This window comes from Eretmochelys imbricata, chromosome 7 (genome assembly GCF_965152235.1).
Source record: "Eretmochelys imbricata isolate rEreImb1 chromosome 7, rEreImb1.hap1, whole genome shotgun sequence".
Classification (NCBI taxonomy): domain Eukaryota; kingdom Metazoa; phylum Chordata; order Testudines; family Cheloniidae; genus Eretmochelys; species Eretmochelys imbricata.
In genome coordinates this window covers 12,105,430-12,127,867 of record NC_135578.1, presented here as the reverse complement: position 1 = coordinate 12,127,867, position 22,438 = coordinate 12,105,430, and the positions used below count along the sequence as shown (strand labels likewise).

At 43.2% G+C, this 22,438-nt stretch overlaps 1 protein-coding gene across 1 annotated transcript in view; it reads left to right on the top strand.

The window, feature by feature from the left end:
• The window catches only part of LOC144267452 (contactin-3-like), a 116,672-nt gene that overhangs the window by 57,115 nt on the left and 37,119 nt on the right, over positions 1-22,438 (top strand). The window contains exons 6-8 of the mRNA XM_077821434.1: positions 1,744-1,880; positions 3,041-3,170; positions 4,500-4,650. Of these exons, the coding sequence (XP_077677560.1) occupies positions 1,744-1,880; positions 3,041-3,170; positions 4,500-4,650 (418 nt within the window). The remainder of the gene's footprint in view (positions 1-1,743; positions 1,881-3,040; positions 3,171-4,499; positions 4,651-22,438) is intronic.

Here is a 22,438-nt window from a genome sequence, read left to right as displayed (position 1 = left end):
ACACAGTCAACCTGTGGAACTCCTTGCCAGAGGATGTTGTGAAGGCCAAGACTATAACAGGTTTAAAAAAAGAACTAGATAAGTTCATGGAGGATAGGTCCATCAATGGCTATTAGCCAGGATTGACAAGGATGGTGTCCCTAGCCTCTGTTTACCAGAAGCTGGGAATGGGCGACAGGGGATGGATCACTTGATTACTTGTTCTGTTCCTTCACTCTGAGGCACCTGGCATTGGCCACTGTCGGAAGACAGGATACTGGGGTAGATGGACCTCTGCTCTGACCCAGTATGGCCATTCTTATGCCTTGTGTTTTTCCAGTTCTTGTTATTTTGGGGGTTTGCATTGCATATGGTTGCAACAATGGATATTTTAAGGAGACTACTTGGTCTAAGCAAGACTTTCCAAACTGATATTCAGTTCAAAGCTTGTTCACTACAGTATAGTTGGACCATGCTGTCTGTATCCAGGTCACAATGCCTGCCTGAGAGCCCCAAATGAGGTGCTGTAAGGTGAAGCAAGCTAGCATTATCAACCATAAAGATGAAGGTAAAGGTGGAAGGCCTTGCATTTTGGGTCAGCAAGCCAGTTCAGGAAGCTAAACGTTTCCGTACTCTGAGACTGAACAACTATGAGAAAAAAAGTCATGATGTCAACAGGCTATGTAGCCATGACTTGTCTCCCTGTATCTAAAGAAGCTTGCAAGCATATAACATTGTGACAGCAATGTCATTGTCTGGTGCTTGACTGCAGTTACAGCTCCCACGACTATGAGAACTGGGGAGTTCAGAGCCCTTTGTATCTTACATATCTTGTTTAATCCATTTTCTGTTTTTGTCGTTTGTTTTTATTAATTGAGAGACGTCCCAGCTTTTTATTATTTTAGGGTGTGAGTATGTGGTTATGTGCATGAATGTATGTGTAACCATCCATAAAGACCACATGGGGAAAGAATAATCTTCTACATTTAAGTAGCCCTAAAATTTTGCCTGAAAATCATTGAATGTATGTGTTCCTAGTTCTATAAAAGCATCCAGAGAAATTAAATTGTTAGCAATATAATGTTAAATGAGAGCTATGAAACTTTTGCTTATTAGAAAGTTTGATTAAAGTCTGCATTTGTTTTAGGAGGAAATGGATTGTTCCTCATACATAATAGTGAAATCTGAGAAGAAAGTTTAAATTGGCTTTTGATGTTGTGATTTACATGTAAACAATAATTTGGTTTCTGTATTAAAATATTCACCCAGTTGTGTTTTGAGTACACTGCCATAGGAAAAAGCCTTCACTTGGAATTTAGAAATAAATGGACAGCCACCTCTTTAGATTTCCTGGTTTAAGTGTGTATTAATTTCATGATTTAACTAAACTGATCATTGAATTCCAATATTGCTGCTAATTTGTCTATTTACACTTATTTTGACCTCAATTTCTTACTGTATTGTTTAACACTTAATTAGTGTAGTAATATTTTAGTACTTAGTGATATATTTAGCCTTAGTGATGCATTTTCTTAATTTTATTTTTTGTTTGTTTATCAGCTTTATCAGCTTTAATCAAATTAATTTAAAAAAGACATTGAGTCATATTTCTTTCAGTAAGCAACCCAGGTCAGAACCATAGAGAATCTTTGGGCATCAGCTGATCCACCTAGGAGCCTAATCCAGTGTTTCTAAATTAACCCTTTTGTTAGATAATTGAACAGTAATTTGCAGTTTGTTTCTTGTTTTGTATTTCTTATGTAGCAAAACCTCACTGGGTCCAGATTATAAAAGATATTGAAGCTGCAGTGGAGGACAGTTTATACTGGGAATGTAGGGCAAATGGGAAGCCCAAACCATCCTACAGATGGACAAAGAATGGAAACACTCTAGCATTAGAGGTAACGTAGATTTTTTTCTTTGTTTGTTTGACTTTTTTTAAGTAAAGTCATATGAAATTAAGATCCCTACATATTAACTGCTAAGAGTTCATTGAGGTCTATGGAATTAACCAGGCCAGTAGGGTGGCCAACTTTCTAATTTATGAAAACTAGACACTGAGCACCGGAACCTCCCCCACCCCTGGCTCTGCCTTTCCCCAAGGCCCCACTCCTTATTCCACCTCTTTTACTCGAGGCCCTGCCCCCCGCTCCTCTTTCCCCCCCACCCACTGCTTGCTTCTCTCTCCACCACCCTCCCTCTGCCAGCTGAGCAGGGCTCTAGGGATGGAGGGGTGACTGGGGCAGGGTGCGGGAGGGAGAGCCATGCTCCAGGGGCGGGAGGTAGGGTGGGGTGGGGGAGCCACACTCTGGGGGTGGGACAAGAGACGGGGGGCAGGGTGGGGGAGGGGGAGCCATGCTCTGGAGGTGGAGGGGTGAGTGGGGCGGGACAGAGAAGCCACAGTACCTCTCTCCACCGGAGCCATTGCTGAGTGCTCCTCCAGGCTCCAGCAGCAGCTGTGGCTCTTCCTGTCCCCCAGTGTCGGAGGCCAGTTGCTATGGACACTGCCAGGTTCCCTTTTTGACTGGACTCTCTGGTCAAAAACAGGATGCCTGGCAACCCAACAGTCCAGAGAAGCCTTAAAAATGACTTATGGTATACTTATACCTTAACTGCTGGAAAATAGTAATACAGTATTTGCACCACTAGGAGGGGAATGTGTTATACTGCAAAAACCCCATGATTTGGGAGGCCTAACTCATAATTTCTGAGTACTTGCCATTGGCAGTAGGGCACTTTGCTAGTCATAATCACAAGTGACAAAGTTAAGATCCATAACTGGATTTCCTTAGTGTGGGGAAGATTTGGTGTCTGATTCAGGCCTTTTTCTCCTTAGATGGCACCATAAAGCTCTATTTGTCTCATTAAAACCATCATTACATCATTCCCAAAGTATGGAGTTCACCCCTCCATATGCAGAGATCATATGCCCTACATAAATCCCTCTTTGGACCTCGTAATGGGACTTACGCAAACTCTCTGCACATCAATGAATTCCACCCCTTTTATTTATTTCCTGTAAAATGTAATGTACATTAAAGGTTTTTTTCTTAATATCCAGGGGAGGATCCAAACTGAAGGTGGTACACTTATAATAACAAACCTAAATCTGACAGATTCTGGCGTATACCAGTGCATAGCTGAAAACAAACATGGAGTGATATATTCCAGTGCAGAGCTTAGGGTTGTTGGTAAGATTAATTTTTCTTTCTATGGGGCAGGTGGAGGGCACAGAAAAATAACTTTTTGCCATTACTGCTGCAGCTAGTAACATGCACGTGATCTCAAATTTTTAACCCACTCAGATGCATTCAACAAAATAAACATTTTTATTACAGCAGATAACTTCTTATCCACAGTGCTGAGGAGTTTACTCACCTGGTTCTAAAGGATTTGCTGGAAATAGCCACCATATTTACAGCCCAGTCATTCACTGCTTTAAACCGAGGAGACGGAGACAAATTATTAATTAGGGGGAGAGCAGAGACAAAGGCTTGGATGCAAGCCCAAAGATTAAAACTAATCACACGATCTGGAAGCCACGTTGGCTCAGCACATTAGTCAGTAACACTGACCTTCTGCATCCGGACTCCACTATTTCCAGGAGATAAATGTCATTTCAAAGCAATAAGCTGGTTGTATGTGCTACTTTCCTTGATCGTCGGGATAAGGGTCTCTCATTTTATGGTTCAGGTGGTCTGTGCTCATTTTAAAAACAAATGACAGTCATTTACTAGAATGAAACACTGAACACTGCAAAGTGTCATGGGGAATTCAAATGCTTTCATGCTTTTTACTTTTAAGGCGAGGGAGAGTGATTTGGAAAATTAATTGGAATGAGACCTATGTAAAAATGTATGTTTTCTGAAAACAAACTAGTTCCCTTCCAATGATAAGGTTCATAGTCAATCACTGAACCCAGCCTCAGCTTCCTAAAAATTGGATTTCCATTTAAAGTTCAGTGATTAGCATTGTTCTATGTCATGCCCATTTATTGAACTGTTAATTAATATGGAATATATTTCTACAGTCCAAGTGGTTTCATAATCCTGAGGCCCAGACTAGTGATCTGACACAAGACGAGGAGTCAGGAAATTCTTTGAGTTCTAATACAGGTCCTGGTGTTGAGTCCAAGTGATCTTGGGAAAATCCCTTCAGCCCAGATTCATCAAAGCTCTTGAGCATATACTTAAAGTTATGCATGTTCTTAAACACGACCAACTTCAGTAGGACTTAACCATATGTTTAAGTCCCAGTTAAGTCAGTGGGACCTTAAACCCATGCTTAAACCTCAGCATGTGCTTAAGTGCTTTGCAGAATCAAGGCCTTAACTTTTGTGTCCCAGTACCTCAAGTTGTAAAAAAGAGAAATAATACAGGAGTACTGTTTGAATTAACTGCTTAATTGATGTTTGTAAATACACTTAGAAGCTGAGAAGTGCCATATAAATGCTCAGTAGTAGTATCATTAATATAATGTCAACCAATTTTATTTCACTGTTAACATTCCCTCTGTTTTAGCTTCTGCTCCAGATTTCTCCAAGAACCCAATGAAGAAACTGATTCAGGTTCAGATAGGCAGCACAGTAAATTTTGAGTGCAAGCCAAAAGCTTCCCCTAAGGCAATTTGCTCCTGGAAGAAGGGAGGCGAGCTGCTACAGGAAAATGAAAGGTATTATATCAATAATGGTGTATTTGTTTTAATCTTACAAATTAAAAGATTATTTGTTTATAACCTGCAAATTCCTTTTTAAGGACAGCTAAGTAATGGTATCACTTTCAAATCCAAACAGTAACTGGGCAGAATCTTATCTAATATCTGTCTAGGTTTTAATAATTGATAATAACAATATCTAGCTTTTATATAGCCTTTATACCGTGTTTATTGCCATTCTATCTGAGAATATTCTGCTCTGGGATACAAGCATGCAGCTTTCATTGAAGTCAGTGGGCCAACTTCTGCTCTCTGTTTCACAGGAGTAATGGAGAACGGACTTTGGCCCAGGGCAGTGGCACCTTGGCAAGTCTATGTGAGACTTGGAAATGTACTGTAATTACAAAACCTGTAATATAACATGCAAATATTTGGACTTGCAAAATCTTTTAGACAAAATCTCTCACAAGTGGAGGGTAAGAAAAGAGGTTTGGGGTGAGAAACATAAAGTAGTGTAACAGTGAGAATTTGGCTCAGAAACAAAAAACAGGAATAAATGGTCGATTTTCATCATGGCAAAAGGTTAATAGTGGGGTAGCCTTGGGTCCTGCACTTAAGACAGCTGTTGTTTAACGTATTTATTAATGATCTGGAAAAGGGAGTGACCAGCATGGTTCAAATTTGCAGATGACACAAAATTAGGTTAGTCCATTTTACTCCAGAAGGAGCTAATAAAGCTAGGCAGCTGGGTTGAACAGTGGCAGATGAAAATCACTGTTAAGTAATGCAGGCTAATACACATTGGAACAGAAAACTCGAATTGCTCATACACAATGTTGTAAATTTTAACTATAACCACTTAGGGAAAAGATGAGGACATCACTGTTTACAGCTCAATGAAAAAAATCTGCTCAACGTGCACCATCCATCAAAAGAAAAAACCCCCACAGAATTATGATGTGTAAAGAATGCGATATAAAATATTACAATTCTGTTACATAAACTGATGTTGTTCCCTTACCATGAATACTGTGTTCAGTTCTGATCATCTTTTCATAAAAATATACGCAGAAATAGAAGTGGATGAGAGATGGCTGATGAAAACGATTAGAAGCATGGAAAGGCTTTCATATGAGCAGAGACTGAAAAGATTAGGACTGCTTGATTTAGAGAAGAGCTAAACAAAATGGGTCAGAATAGAAGTAGATGACATAATGAATGGTGAGCAGAGGATTATCAGGCACTTCTGTATACCCTTTCTCATAATATAATGAAATTGAAAAGCAATAAATGGAAAACCAATAAAAGGAAATACTTTATTAACACAGCACATGACGAGCCTGTGGAGCTCCCTGCCACAGAATATCATTGAGATCAAGCAGATTTCAAATAAAAATTAGGGGTGCAATTTTTTCAGAAGCTTTTAACGTTGACCTAACTCCGCTCCCCTTGAAGTCCATGGTAATTTGCTTCAAGGGCGACAGAGTAAGGCCAATGCTAAATGCTTTGAAAAATCCCATTGTATCATAAACGTCTAATGAGAACATCCACAGTTACCTTTTTTTATCCTATCTAATGCATAAAGAACGTGAACCCTCATGCTTTTGGGCAGAAACCAACTAACGAATGGAGTTTCCCCGGGGGCAGGTAATTCCATAATGTCCTTATGGGATCCTTTTCACAAGCAGCTGGCACTGGTCATGGTTGAGGGTAGGATACTGGACTGGATGGAGCACTGGTCTGATCCGGTGTGGCAGTTCTTATGTAAACGTCCCTGTTTCCTGAAGACAGAATTTAGCCTTAATTAGGAGTTATATTTGACTCAGTGATAGAGGTCCAGTCTGTCTGTCATAGTGTAGGGGAGACAGATCCCTCACCTATGTTTGCCCTTTAATCCTTTGATGGGTGTGGAGAGAGTTGAAATATAGTTATGGAATTTTAAGTTTTCAAGGTCTCTCACCACTCCCATGCCATCCCTGCTGAATGAGTAATTAAAGAGGCAGCATTTTCTCACTGTGTGACAAGTGGCTTTGCTTACTACATTCAGACTTAACAGAGTCAAGAACCATCAGTCTAGAAGCAACAGACACTCTTGTAAATGCTTGATGTCTAACTAGTTTAGCAGGATGCACTGAAATATTCCAGAGACCAGATACATTTCCTGAACAAACTATCTTCCTGCTTTACATATTTCAACCTCTCCTGTTAAAACCGAATATTGCATTCTTTTATTGGGCTCCCACAGCATTGAGATACTCAGAATTGTTCATGCATGTGCTGAATTCCATGTGCACATAATCTGCATTTAAAAAAAAAGTCTGAAAAAATGTACACAGTTGTTTTACATATATAAATTAGTACATGGGCTTAAATTTACCACTGACATAAATGAATGAATTTTGCCCAATTATAACAGCATTGAATATGGCCTGGTGTTCTCAAAGTGTTGTGAAGTCTAAATGCTGGGTATTAATAATAATTAGTTCAGTAGTGGTACTATTACTATTGTAAATACAGGATGAATAAATATAACTGACTGTAAATGAAAAATGGAACAAAAGCATGTCCAAAACAATAAGAAAAATCACTGTGCCCCCTTGTACAAGATTATACAGAAACCAAATGATTAACAATAAGCAGTGCCAGCTAAGTAACTAAATGTGGGGCAGGGGGAGGGAGTTTTTATACTTTCTTGGTGACAGCTTTGTGGTTCATTTATACTTTGCTAAGAAAATGGACTGCTTCCTACAATAGTTAAATAAAGGCCCCACCTAAGAACAGGTATTCAAAAATTGTCAGATCAGTTTGCATTTGCCAGATCTTTTATGTGTTCAGTTAAAAATCGCACATGCTCAGTGGTTCAGTTCCACTGACTCAGAGCACAGGAAAATGCAGCTCTTTCTACCCTGGAAGAGTAGACGCAGAGGTACATTTGCTTTGTGTTTCTTAAGTCTTGGGGGAGCACTGCTGTCCTCAGCATTCTCCCTTACACCTCACCATTTGCGTATAGCAGGTGCCCCAAGATGTGATCACAGGCAGGAAGAAAACCTTTGTGGGACACTTAGTGACAAGCAGAAAGAGTTCTGGGCTGGCTGAGAGCCATGAAAAAGGGTGGGCTGCAGAACGCGTTTGTTGTAATGTTCTGGCATCAAATGTCCTTGATCAAGTGAGGGAGGGGATGTGACTGTCAGTGGAGGTGCACTTGAGAGGCCTTAGATGAGCATAGGGAAGCTGTGCTGATGGCTTTGATTTTATGGGGTGGTTCAGAATGCTGATTCTAATTTCTTGTACGTATGCGTCCAGGGAACCTTGTTTACTGTGTTAGGTTTTGCAGAGCTTAACTTGCTGCTGTCAAGGTATTCTAGTTCAGGAGAAAATCACATGGTCTTATTCCTGTAAAACTTTGCTAGTACTGTCACGTTTTTGTTGGGAAATTAATTTAAATATTTTTAAACCCAGAAAATTGAGCAAGGTGTTTCATAGCTATTTTGTGGACGTGGCTCAGAGATGTTACCTTTATTATTTGTTACATACATCAAACTCGAGATGGACCAGAACCAAAAACCCAACACCCATGAGCTTTGAAGAGTCAACAGCTTTTTGGTCTGTGCAATTCTCACTCCTCTCTTTACATCAAACACTGTTCTTACTTGTGGTCAAGTCTAAACATTGACAGGTGTAGGAGTATGGCATGATGTTGAGCGCACACCCTTACACAGCTTTGTACAGCCCCATACGTTTGCTTAGCTGGCTGCACACCCACCTGGGATCATGATCTCCTTTCAAATCAGTCTCTTTTCTTGTTGCTTATGCTTTCCACATGCAATTTCCCATCATCTCGAAATGTCACAGCATCTCATTGTCCTGTGAGTTTGTAACGTCGTACCTCAATATCCACCAAAATTTGCGAGGTCCCCTTCATAATTGGGCGTATTTCAACTATTGCATGTTTTCTATACCTCCTTCTTGCTCATTTTTGTAAAGCACAGCTTTGCATACACAAACTCAGGGCCTGATACTGTTCTTGTGAGAAAAAGTCCCATTGATTTTATTGAGGAAAAAAGACCAGGCCTGTATTGAACATACAAAATGTCCCATCACCAAAAAATATATTGTGTACAAAGTACTGCCTGCCTAGATTTATGCACCTACTTGAAAACACAAATCATGGCTCTTAGATGTGAAAACTGATTTCAGCTGTAGACCAGGGTATCTACAACTTCATTTTTGACAGCATGCTCTAAATGGCTTACAGAATAAATGTAATAACAAGCCAATAACCCTGGATTAATCTAATGAACTTGCCTTCAGAGTAGAGTGGAATTGTGAATCTTTGCAGGAGACACTCTAGTTCATTACTGTCTCCTGTGAATAATTGCAATTCAGGAATCTATTGCAATTCATGAAAGGGTTGTCACTATATACAAATTGCAGTTCAGAAAAGGTTTCCAATTAGTGGAAATTTTTTTCATTCACTCTCTTCAAATGAAGAAGTCTATATTAAAACAAACAAGCAAAAAAGATGATGCTAATATCAGGACTAGATTCTGCTCTTTGCCAAACTGGTGAACATAGGGGAGGCAGACAGGACAAGCCAACCTGGATTTTGGGCCCAGGTCTGGTGCGGAGTGCAGCCCTTGTTCTTCAAATATGCTCCACTAGTGCATGTTGGGAGAGGAAAGAGAAGGTGGGAAGCAGGCAGAGCTTTAGCTGTGTCCCCATCCATATCTCCCTACTGGCCAAATTAGTTGGTAAGGTACAAGCTGGTAAGTAAGCTGGATCCTTCCCAGGGATGCAGTACACTATTTTCCCTTCCTGAAACTGCTTGGGAGGCTGGGAGCAACTATACACTACCCCTCTACATGGTGCTGAGTGTAAAGGCTCATTATAACCCCATATTGGTAAATAGGGCAACTAATCCTTCCACCCTCATCAGAACCTTATCCATATTAATTTCAGTGGGTCTTGTGGAAAGAGGGCCGCTCAGCTTGAGTGCAGGTGGCAGAACCTTGCCTGGTGTTAAACATATATTGGACTAAATTCTATTCTGTTACACTGGGATAAATCTGGAGTGACATGTTTAGAGTGAATATGTTTTAATAAAGCTTATACTTGAATAATCAAAAAATACGCTGATAGTGTTTCAAAGTGTTCTCAGAATTTTGTGGTTTAATAATTTATATTTCTTTGGATGTTGTAGCCACATTCCTTTTCTAAACATGTGAGATTTTCACTTTGATGTCATCGTTGCTTATATTTTTTGAATATTTTTGAATATTTGTTGCTGCATTTTCAGCTCATGGGAGATTTGGAGAACAACTCGTAGGTTTAATTGAAATAGCTAAAAATGTCTTGGAGAAAAAGCATACAATTTAAAAATGAATTAATATCTTCTGTACCAAAAAACCACTCAAAATGCGTGGAAAAAATAAATTCCTGTCAGCCTCTAAAAAAGTGTCCCTTTTTAGAGTGACTTGAATAAGGAATGCAGGGCCTTGGCGTGCTGGATTGAGAAAAGTGTTCAAGGCACAGGGCTCTGCATGGAAAATGGATCAGGATGGGATGGGAAGAATTAAATGAATTGAGTCATTGAGTCTGGCATTATTGCCAGAGCAAAGGGGTTAGTGGAAGACCTATTCTGACAGATAGGTGGCGGTAAAGCTGTGAGGGATAGTGAAGGCAAATTTGAGCAGTTCCAAATTGATACAGTGCCTAAATGGGATCTCGTGGTGGGATCAGAAGAGGAGTGTGATACCTAGTAGTGATCCTGGCATTTAAACCTCATACTCCTTTCCCTTTTTAAAGTGAAGTGTTCCTCTGCTGTAAGTGATGTAATCTTTTTAAGGGTTGCACAATGAGTTGCACAATGGGCATAAAAATTTTGATCTTGTTCTCATTTAAGTCAATAGCAAGACTCCTATTGACTTTAGTGGTGCAGAATCAGGCCCTAGGAGAGGAGGAGTCTGGTTGATTTTGTGGTTATCTGGTATAACAGCACAGGTCAGTTCGTATTCCCCATTGCAGTCATCGCTGGGCCCTAGCCTGCTATGGGCAGCCAAGAGCTCTGTCCTTTGACAATTATCTCATGTTACAAGCAATGTTGCCAATTTGTGTGATTTTTATCGCAAGTCTTGTGATGTGTGGTGTTAACTGGAGAAGTTGGACGGTCCAAACCATTTGGTGGCACTTTGTACAAATTGTGCAATTTGACGTCAGTTAGGTCTTCCAGTGAGAACTCCTGCAGTGGGTGACAAAATCACCTTACTCTATACATTTGGTACGGGACAACTTTGGTGACAAGGCCTGTAAAAACTTCCTTAGAGATTGTTTTATCAGCAGTTCAGTCATAAAGCAATAGACTTGGCCGCTTTGATTCAAAGTTAAACATAGTTACAAATAAAAAGTCTGGCTCTTCTTTTAGTTGCATTGGAGCCGCTTCAACTGACCATGGGCAGATCAGTGCCCTGCCTCTAGTCTGGGGGAGGGGGAAAGAGCCAGAAGGGAACAGAAATAGCTAGAGTCTAAGGCCTAGATTCCCAAAGTAATGTAGGTGCCTTACACTGAGTCCCAGTTTTAGGCTCTACTACAATTCACAGAATTCTCCCTGAATCCTGTAGATGCCTAAATTCACTTGGCACCTAATTTTTTTGGTGGTAAAACGTTCCCTTGGGGCCTATGTTTCTGTTTCTGGGCATGACTGTGCTGCCTCACTCTAGGCATCCGGGAAGACAAATGTTTGCCGGAGAGAAAGAGAGAGTGAGCACAAGAATGAGAATGACTTTACAGCCTCATGGTTAGAGCACTCACCGGAATGTGAGAGACCCAGGGTCCAGCCCCCTGCACCAGTGACTATTTAATTGTTTATCCATAGTGGAACTGCTTCAAGAGGAGAGACTGAGGGAGCCCCACATCAGACTATTCCATAACCCAGTGGTTAGAGCACTCATCTGAGAGATAGCTTGTCCTTATTTAAATCCCTTCTCCCCCTCAGGTGGCAGGTGGACTTGAACTGCGGGGCTTCTACATCCCAGGTACCTGAAACACCAGTCTAAAAGTTATGAGGGAGGTCCACTCCTCCCCTTTCCCCTACTTTCTTGCAAAAAACCCATTGGGTGTCTAACTCCAAAGAAGGTTCACAACTGAGAATTGGTAACAGAGGTAGGTGACTCCCCGCAGCCTGGTGTTAGGCATCCGTCTCCATGAGAGAGGCTGGGCCTAGCACGCACCCCTCTCATTGGCATCTCCCATTGGCTAGGTTAGGTGGCTCCCCGTTCAGTGTGCTGGCTTTTGTCAATTGCAATCTAAGGAGCATCTCTCTCCCCATACATTGTATAGGGAGTCTAAGTCCCTAACTGAGGCTTTATGAATCACATTCAGTTCCTGTGATTTTCTAGGTGCCTAAAACTTAGGCCTTGTGACACTCAGCATCATGAAGCCTATGTTTCTTTGTGAATCTAAGTATAAGAGAATAGTAGTGAAAAATCATTTTCACCCACAAGTCTTCCAAATAAAATAGACACAGCATAATGCTGGTAGAGTTCCCATGGAATAAGAAACTGTCTTCATATGTTCTTGGTCCATCCCCAGATGAAAGGCTTCTACTCAGATGTTAGAAAACTCATGCAAGTTACTCCAGGTTTACACTCTTGCTTTCCACCCATCCCACACGCCACTCCACCCCCCAGCAATCCGATCATTCTGGAAAATACCATGAATTGTTGAATTTTTAAAATGATAAATAACCATTTGAAATGTTAGTGACTGCTGCCAATAAATGGCTACAAAAAATTCTCTCCTCTAAAGAAATGTAGTCAATCAGAATAAAAGAAGAGAAATGGATTGATTTACTGTCTCTATTAGATTAACAACTGAACTATCCGGGAAGCAGTGACTCTGAAAAAGACTTGGGGTCATGGTGAATAATCAGCTGAACATGAGCTCCCAGTGCAATGTTATGGCTAAAAGGTCTAATGCGATCCTTGGATATATATATAAACAGGAAAACCGAGTAAGAATAGGGAGATTACATTTCAGAAGTATTTGGCGCTGTTGTGACCACTGCTGGAATACTGTATCCAGGTCTGGTGTTCCCAGATTCTTAGGATCATTCTAGAATCAGTACTACTAGCTGGTTCTAAGCCTCTGGCTTCACTGTTTATTGCAAACTTTGATTTATCTTTTGATTGGGAAAGTGTTAATATTGGTGGCTTCAAGGGGAAAAAGAGCAGAGTAATAACAGTAAACAAATGTATCTTTTTCAAGGGCTTGCTCATGTCGATTCCATTCTAGGTGTCTGTGCGCGGTCATCAGAGGTTTTTGCTTAGCGGTATCTGTAGGGCCAGCTGTGGTGCCTCCTTGAGTGCCATGCTTGTGCGCTGGTATATCAGGCACCACTTGCCCTACGCCCTCTCGCTTCCTTCTTATCGCCCGTGGTGGTTAGTCAGAGCGCCTTTCCTTGCATTGCAAGGGCTAGAGGTTTTGTCTCTTCTGACTTCGAGCCTTAGGGCCTTGTAAATAGCTTTAGTAGTTAGTGTTAGGTAGTTAAGTGTAGTTAGAAGTTTGAGTCCCAACAGGGACTTTGCCCCAGGCAGGGCATGCCCTGGTCTCCAGGGTTTAAGCCCTGTGCAGACTGTAACAGACCTATGCCTGTAAGGGACCCCCACAGCAGCCGCCTTAAGTGCTTGAGGGAATCACATGTGAGGGACAAGTGTCACATTTGTAAAAGTTTTTGACCCAGGACTCAGAAAGAGCAGGATATTCATTTGCAGGCTCTCCTCATGGAGGCTGCCCTTCATCTGGCTTCTGAGCCATCCCGCCAAGACTTGCCTATTACCTCGGCCTCAGTGTGCAGCGCATCCCCGGCACCACTCCCCATCGCCAGTGCCCAAAAAGAAGAAAAAGAAGCATGGTCCCCAGCACCGAGCAAGAAGGGCCGTGGGACATTGGGCAAAGGACCCAGTTCAGGCCGGCCAGCCACTCTGGAGCCACGTACACGTGCTTCCCCGGTCGGGGCCCTTAGCGCTTTAAAGAATCCATCACTGACTCCCGGAAGTGGTAGGGGACCCAAACTCCTGGCGGCATCAACACCATCCCAAGCTCCCCCGGTGCCAAGAGAGCAGAGGCCTCTTCTCGCACCGCCAGTACGACATGTGCCGCAGGAAACGTCAAAGGCTTCCCACAAGGGCAAGCCAGCAGCTAAGACTCCTCAGGGGGCAGTAGAGTACTGCCAATCCCCCAAGAAAAGGCAGCGCTCTCCTCCACACCAGAGATATCCACAGTTGCAGCCCAGATCCCCTGGGGTTCGCCCTTGATCACCGGCACCATGATTGCAGTCCCTGCTGTCTTGACACGGATTGCGTAAGGGGAGGCACCAGTCTCCGTATTGCTGGCACTGTTTGCCCTCCCACCGGTTGTCCTCTTGGCGCAGCTCTCAGTCACCCGCCCCGGGGGAGTGCTCCCTGTCACGACTCCGGTCCCCCCCAGGCCCGGCACCAGCCCCTTCCATACCGGCAACGATCCGCTCACTCCAGGCACTGGTCTCCGGCGGTGACAGTCAGCAGGCAGACTCAGGGAGCGACGGCCCCTCCGTGGTCAATGGAAGGGGATCCCTCCAACACATAAGGGCAGTTCAGCTCCTCACCCGGACTCCACTAGCATGATTGGGCTCCTGTGGCCGCATCAACATCGACAGCACCACCTTGGCAGCGCAGTCAGAGGCCAGCGCAGTGGCCGGATTGGAGCACATGGGGCATGCTGGTCATGGCAGTGCCACCTTCACACTGCTCATCTGCCACTGCCTTGGAGCAATGGTTGGCGGCACCGATGGCACAGGGCTCTGTGCATGAGGCGCGCTCGGACGTCGTGGTAGAAGAGACTGCACCCACCCCTAAACCTCCCTCCCCTGTGAGGGACGATGCCCCAAGGCCTCCCGCACTGGTACAGTTGTTGTTGTCTTCGTCCCTGGACAAGGTAGTCGCAGGACCCTCGGGGGCCAGCCCTTCTGATGACTTTAAAGAACACCAGGCCCTGCTTCAACAGGTGGCCGAGAACTTGGGCCTAGAGGTGGAGGAGATGGCCAAACAGGCAGACACCTTGTTCAACATCCTCTCATCCTCTACCCTGATCCGTGTTGCATGACCAAGGCATGACTGGGTCTTCAAAATTGCCAAAGCCCTCCGGCAAACCCCGTCTTCCATCCCTCCCACCTCGAAAAGCACCGAAAAGAAGTACTTTGTCCTGGCCGAAGGGTTCGAGTACCTTTATACCCACTCACCTCTGGTCTCGCTTGTTGTCTCTGCAGCCAACGAACAAGACAAGCAGGGGCACACCAGGTCAACTCCCAGAAATAAAGAGGGCAAAAGACTGAACCTTTTTGGGAGAAAAATGTATTCCACTCCCAGCCTGCAATTCCGGGTGGTGAACCATCAGGCAGTCTTGGGCACGTACAATACCGCTGCGGTGTATTACATCAACAGGCAGAGCAGTGCCAGGTCTTCAGCCCTTGGTCAAGAAGCTCTTCGCCTTTGGGATTTTTGTGTGTGGCATGCCATTCATCTGATAGCCGCGCACCTGCCTGGAACCAGGAATGTCCTGGCGGATCACCTCAGCAGGACTTTCTCCTCTCGCCATGAGTGGGCACTCCATCCAGAGGTGGTCAGCATAATCTTCCAGAGGTGATGGACTCTCCAGGTGGACTTGTTCGCATCCAGGCAGAACAGAAAATGCCACATGTTCTGTTCAATTCAGGAAATGGACAGAGGCTCCCTTTCAGACGCCTTTCTCGTTCCATGGTCGGGGGCGCTGACGTATGCCTTCCCGCCAGTGCCACTGATTCGCAGAGTCCTTGTGAAGATCAGGCAAGACAGGGCGAAAGTTACCCTAATAGCCCCCGCATGGCCTCGCCAGCACTGGTTCGGCACATTGCTGAGCCTTTCAGTAGCCGTCCCGCTGCAGCTGCCCCTCTGGCTAGATCTGCTCTCGCAGATCTATGGCAGCCTTTTGCATCAGAACCTGGTAGTGGTGCACTTGACAGCTTGGCTACTGCATGGCTGAGCGCGGACGAACGGGCATGCTTGGCCCATGTCCAGCAGGTCTTGTTGGGTAGCAGGAAACCCTGCACCAGAGCGACTTACCTGGCCAAATAGCAAAGATTCACATGCTGAGCCTCAGAATGGCATATTCAGGCCGTGCAGACCCCACTACAGAAGATCCTGGATTATCTGCTGCACCTCAGACTCCAAGGTTTGTCCCTGTCATCGACCAAGGTCCACCTGGCTGCTATCTCACCTTTTCCATCCTGTGTTCCAAGGCAGGTCAGTCTTCTCTCACAACATGATGGCACAGTTTTTGAAAGATCTGGAGCATCTCTACCCACACGTCCGGGATCCCATTCCCCCCCCCACCCCCGGGACCTGAATCTCATGCTGTTGAGGCTCATGGGGTCTCCATTTGAGCATCTGACTTCTTGCTCTCTCCTGATACTATCCTGGAAGGTTTTATTCCTGGTCACGCTAATGTCCGCGCGCAGGGTGTCCGAGATCAGGGCGCTTACTTCAGAGCCACCATATACGGTCTTCTACAGGGATAAGGTCCAGCTGCGACTGCACCCAGCATTTCTGCCCGAGGTCATTCCCCAGTTTCATACTGGCCAGGACATATACTTTCCTGTCTTCTTTCCAAAGCCTCATGCGTCAGGTGAGGAGCACAGGCTACAAACCCTGGACGTCAGGAGGGCGCTGGCCTTCTACATGTATAGAATAAGGTTGTGCCGTAAGTAGACGCAGTTATTCATTGTGGTGGCAGACAGAATGAAAGGTTGTCCAATGTCTGCTCAGTGGATTTCGTCCTGGATCACGGCCTGCATACACTACTGCTATGAGCTGGCAAAAGTGCTTTCACCGGTCATTGTGACAGCACACTCGGCTAGGGCACAAGTGTCGTCAGCGGCCTTCCTGGCACAGGTACCAGTCCAAGAGATCTGTAGAGCCGCTACCTGGTCGACTGTCCACACGTTCGTGACTCATTATGTGCTCACCCAGCAAGCTCGAGACGACGTTGGCTTTGGCAGAGCAGTGCTGCAAGCTGCAAGACCGTGAACTCCAAGCCCACCTCCATTGATACTGCTTGTGAGTCACCTCGAATGGAATCAACATGAGCTAGCACTCGAAGAAGAAAAAACGGTTACCCACCTTTTCATAACTGTTCTTTGAGATGTGTTGCTCATGTCCATTCCAGTGCCTGCCCCCCTTGCCCCTCTGTGGGAGTTGTCAGTAAGAAGAAAATGAGAAGGGTGTAGGGCTGGTGGTGTCTGATATACAGACGCATAAGCATGGCACTCAAGGGGGCGCCACAGTTGGCCCTACGGATACCATTAAGGCAAAAATCTCCGACAACCGTGCATGTGGACACACACACATACCTTGAAAGGAATGGACATGAGCAAACCATCTCAAAGAACAACAGTCGCGAAAAATATGGGTATCTGTTTTTTTTCTCCAGATATTTCTAGGCTTCTCCAGACTAGAAGAAAGGGATTAAAAACCACACAAATAAAAGCTGTATATTGTGAGTGTTGCCTTTACTGGAACTGGCTGATACATTTAATTTTCACTGCTATACGTAGTCTCATGAAAGATGCTAAAAGTTGGGTCTTACAATTGTGATGTGGTATCAAATTAAGGAAAATAAGATAATTGTTGATAAAAAGTTGAATGAATCTGATGGGGATCAGTGACTGGATTCATCTTGAGTAAAATTTGAATTAAGTAACTTTTATCTATGTTTGGTCTATGGTTTGAAACTCTGTGTGATCTGGAAAGGTAATGTATTTGCATTTACTTACCAGGACATCAATATGAATTTAATGATGCTAGCTTTCTGGTTGAATAATCTGCTTCAATTTAGCTGGAACTTGACTGATATATAAAAATCAGTGTTGACCTAGTTTCCTACTGATCCTTTGTGTTGAAGTGTCGTGTACTAGGGAAGTAATACATTTGTGTTTATTGTCATGTCAATAGGGGTCTAATTTTGTTGCTTTTTTTGCTGAATAATCTAATAAATACAAAAAAGCAGTTGGGATTTAGCTTTGTTGTTATTTTAGTAATAAAACATTGTGATCTGAAGAGTAACAAGCTTGTGTTCACTTACTGTCTCATTATTGGGTCCTGGTTTCATGCTACAGTCCTGTCTGGGACTGAATAAACATAGGGTCCCCAGTAGCAAATGCTAAGGTAGGATCAGGGCTTTAATCATGTGTGTTTATGCAGGGGGGAGGGTGGTGTTCTAGTGAATAATTAGATCTAATTTAACTTGAATTCGATGGGTAAAATATGCAGTTTATACCTAGTTTTATGGTATGGGTCAGATTCCCTGAGCAAGCCACACTGGTCCTAGGGGAGAGGTGGGTGAACACAAAAGTGGCTTCAGCTGGTGCTGAGGACCCCTATCGACTTAATCCTGGACATAGTTTATTTTTGAGCAGCCTGGTGAGATAGAAATGCCCTGGCCCTAGATGCTTTCTGCCAGGAATGCCTCCAGTGCCAAAGGCTGGAAATGCTGTTGTCAGAGCTGCTATAAGAACTCCATGCTACCCAGGGATTACACAGGGGGAATCCTCAGATGGATGAATCAACAGGCTTTAGAGATGGGTTGTGTTGCCATACCCCTGGTCAGGTAGAGGATAAGGCCCTATGTGTTGAATTCTTACTTGCTGTAATGAAATTCTCATGCATGATTAGCAACCTGATTTTTATCAAATGGATACTGAACTACTTAGGGTGTCTTGAGGAGTTGGTGATGAGCTTATATTTATTGCATTGTCCATTATTGTCCTGACCTGATTATTATTTTATTGAAACCCTTTAAGTTATACCTATTGTGCCATACTGGGGCACAATCCAGACTAATGAGTAGCTGTGTTACCTCTGCCCTGCAACCTGTCATGCCCTTCACAACGCCTTGTTGCTGTAGCCTACAACCTGGACTGCTCACAAACAGCCTTCAGCATGTAAGTCACCCCCAGCTATGACTGTGTTATTGCAGCCAGCCAGCCAGCCACGCCTTGGCTCTTGCCAGCCTTGGTTATGCTGCAGAGTGACCCCAAGACACTCCCTGTCCCAGATCTTCCCCAGAAATGTGTGTCCTGTACTGCCCAGCCCTTTCCTGGACAATACAAATGTATTAAGTGTGCTGTTCCTTTAAGGGAACTACAAAATACATCTTAAAAAGAAAAGGAGTACTTGTGGCACCTTAGAGACTAACAAATTTATTTGAGCATAAGCTTTCATGTGCTACAGCTCACTTCATCGGATACAATCAGTGGAAAATACAGTGGGGAGATTTATATACACAGAGAACATGAAACAATGGGTGTTACCGTACACAGTGTAAGGAGAGTGATCACTTAAGATGAGCTAATACCAGCAGGAGAGCGGGGGGGCGGGAGAAAACCTTTTGTAGTGATAATCAAGGTGGGCCATTTCCAGCAGTTCACAAGAACGTCTGAGGAACAGTGGGGGGGGGGAATAAACATGGGGAAATAGTTTTACTTTGTGTAATGACCCATCCACTCCCAATCTCTATTCAAGCCTAAGTTAATTGTATCCAGTTTTCAAATTAATTCCAATTCAGCAGTCTCTCGTTGGAGTCTGTTTTTGAAGTTTTTTTGTTGAAGAATTGTCACTTTTAGGTCTGTAATCGAGTGACCAGAGAGATTGAAATGTTCTCCGACTGGTTTTTGAATGTTATAATTCTTGACGTCTGATTTGTGTCCATTTATTCTTTTATGTAGAGACTGTCCAATTTGACCAATGTGCATGGCAGTGGGGCATTGCTGGCTCATGATGGCATATATGGTAGATGTGCAGGTGAATGCATCTGAATGCATCCGATGAAGTGAGCTGTAGCTCACGAAAGCTTATGCTCAAATAAATTTGTTAGTCTCTAAGGTGTCACAAGTACTCCTTTTCTTTTTGCGAATACAGACTAACACGGCTGCTACTCTGAAACCTGTCAAAACACGTCTTATTATTTTAAATAGTTATCCAGACACTTCAACTTAAACACATTGGATTAGCTAAAATAATAAAACAAGTTCATGAACTGCACAGAGATAGTACAAGTAATGAGGCATAAACTGGTTACAAGAAAAATCAAGATAAAATGCTTATTGGTGCCTAACTTAACAAACGATATTAGATTCAAAACAAAGATTTCCTATCACATGCTTTCAATTGTCTCAGGGCCGGTCTACACTTAAAATGCTGCATCAGCACAACTGACCCTATGCAACTGTGCCATTGTAGCACTTAAGTGAAGGTACTCCTACACTGACAGGAGAGCCTCTCCCATTGGTGTAGCTAATCCACCTCTGAGAAGCTCTCCCATCAACATGGCACTGTCCACATGGCGGGGGGGGAGGGGGTTAGGTCGTTATAACTATGTTGCTCAGGGGGGTAGATTTTTCATACTCCTGAGTGATGTAGTCATACTAATATAGGTCTGTTGTGTAGACCTGGCCTCACTGACCAAACTCTTTGGGTTAGGACCCCTCCCCCAGAGTCCGATGACTGCTTCCTTTTTCTTTTTGGATGCAGAGAATGTGATGGGCAAGGAGAGAAAGAGGGATCTCTTGCAATGTCTGCCCCCTCTTATAGTCCTTTCCCCCCTTTGAGAAGCATTTCCAGCTGGGAGCAAGGTGACAGGCAGTCTGTGCAGAGGGAAACTCCATGTTGTTTCTTTGCTAAGATATAGATTTTTGCCCCCGCCCCTTTTCCTGCCAAAGAATGGCCCTTTAGCAGGTAATGGTCCATCAGCCTTGTTTACCCCTCTGCAGATGCACTGCTGTAAGATCTCCTGTGTAGCCGCTCTATGCCTGCAGGAGACGAGAAGTTGTTGAGACCAGGAACTTAGCAAGATTTAAAAACAGATTGGACCCTTATGTGAATATCGAGAGTTATCATAATGAATTTTGGAAGGGATCTTTAACCTCATGCTTCAGGGCTTAAGCCAGTCTCTAACTACTAGAGATCAGGATTACAACTAATGTTGGGGATAGATCACTAAGGGTTTCTTATACCTTTATCTGAAGCCTCTGGAGAGACAATAATGAACTATGTGGACTGATCCAGTGTGGTAATTCCTGTGTTCCCATCCTACCTTCCTATCTCCTGACTTATTGCCATATTTTCCCATACAAAGCCATGCCTCAGATTGTCTCATAAAGGGCATGGCCTGGCAGCTATGCATTTTCTCCTTCCTTCCCTGGTACTTGGAGGAGAGATTACTATCAAAGAGCCATTTCTTCTATATCTATGGAGGTGGAAAGAGCTGTCATTTTTGTTTTTGTAAAAAAAAAAATTACCCCTAATATTTTAACACCTTGGGCTTGATTATCAGTGAGACCTCAACTTAGCCTCCAGTTGTGACTGTGCAAGCTTGCACGTATATATACAAGTGTGCGCATTTTGACTGCACTCTTTCCTGTGCACTTGCAAAGGCAGAATGTTAATGTGCAGATATTTGCATGTGCAGATATTTGAAAATGGAATCTAGTCTCTGAAAATTAGGATCAAGCCTTTCTCTATTGTGCTGTATTGAAATATACTATAAATATGTGGAACACTAGAAAGCAGTCTCATTTTTATGTATTACAGCTAATAAGTACAACAAGGAGTCCGGTGGCACCTTAAAGACTAACAGATTTATATGACCATAAGCTTTCATGGGTAAAAACCGCACTAAACTGTAAGATTACCCATGAAAGCTTCTGCTCAAATAAATCTGTTAGTCTTTAAGGTGCCACCGAACTCTTTGTTGTTTTTGTGGATACAGACTAACACGGCTACCCCCTGATACCTGAAGCTAATAAGTAGAAATCTAGGTCACTTCTTGAAAGCCAGCCTGCTGGAAAGATATTTGCTTTGTTAGAAAGTGTAGATTTCTCTCTCTCTCTCTCTCTCTGTGAGAGACATAAACATATATATATATGTTTATATTGTCTAGAATTACATGGAGATGGTGGTGGAGGTTAGCAGATACTTCAGGGTCTGTTCTCTTCATCAGCTGAGCTGTATCTGCTACCTTAGTCATTGAAAAAGTAAAGAGCTCGGTTTTTAATTTACCAATAAAGATTTTATTTTGACAATACAGTTTTTCAAGAATTGATTTGTTTAATTCTGAAAAATAATGTGATTCTTAAATATATCCAGTTTTAATAAGCTTGTTCCTTCATTATTTCAGACAAGCTTGGCTTGCAAATAGCTCAAAGCACTCTAAATGTCATTTGTTTTAATTAAGCAATAGAGATTTTTTTTTTTACACCCTGATCCAATTTTCTCTTTTGCTTGATCTAAGGCCTTGTCAACACTGGATTTTTTTGCACTGGGATATCTACATCTACCCCTTGTGTAGAAGACACAGATTGTTATAGAGTCTAACAGTTCAGTAGATTGCTTCTAACCATGATTGAGAACATTCTCATAACACATTCTCTTGAAGTGCTTATAACTATCTATAAAACCAATGAATCATGTCTGTAACATGCTTAAAAATCTATTAATCATGTATTAACCCTTAATAAGTATGTATGTGCCAAATAATATAAAGTGTGACCAAAAGGAACTAGCAATGGTGCAGCTCACTCCAGTTTCACACCAAGTTAAGCCACACTAGTGCAAATAGCTTTTTACCCAGGAGCAGTACATACCACTGAAGGTTTGCAGCTATATTGGGGTAGCTGTCCCAATCATAGGCACTGACTCCATGGGTGCTCTGGGGCTGGAGCACCCATGGGAAAAAAATAGTG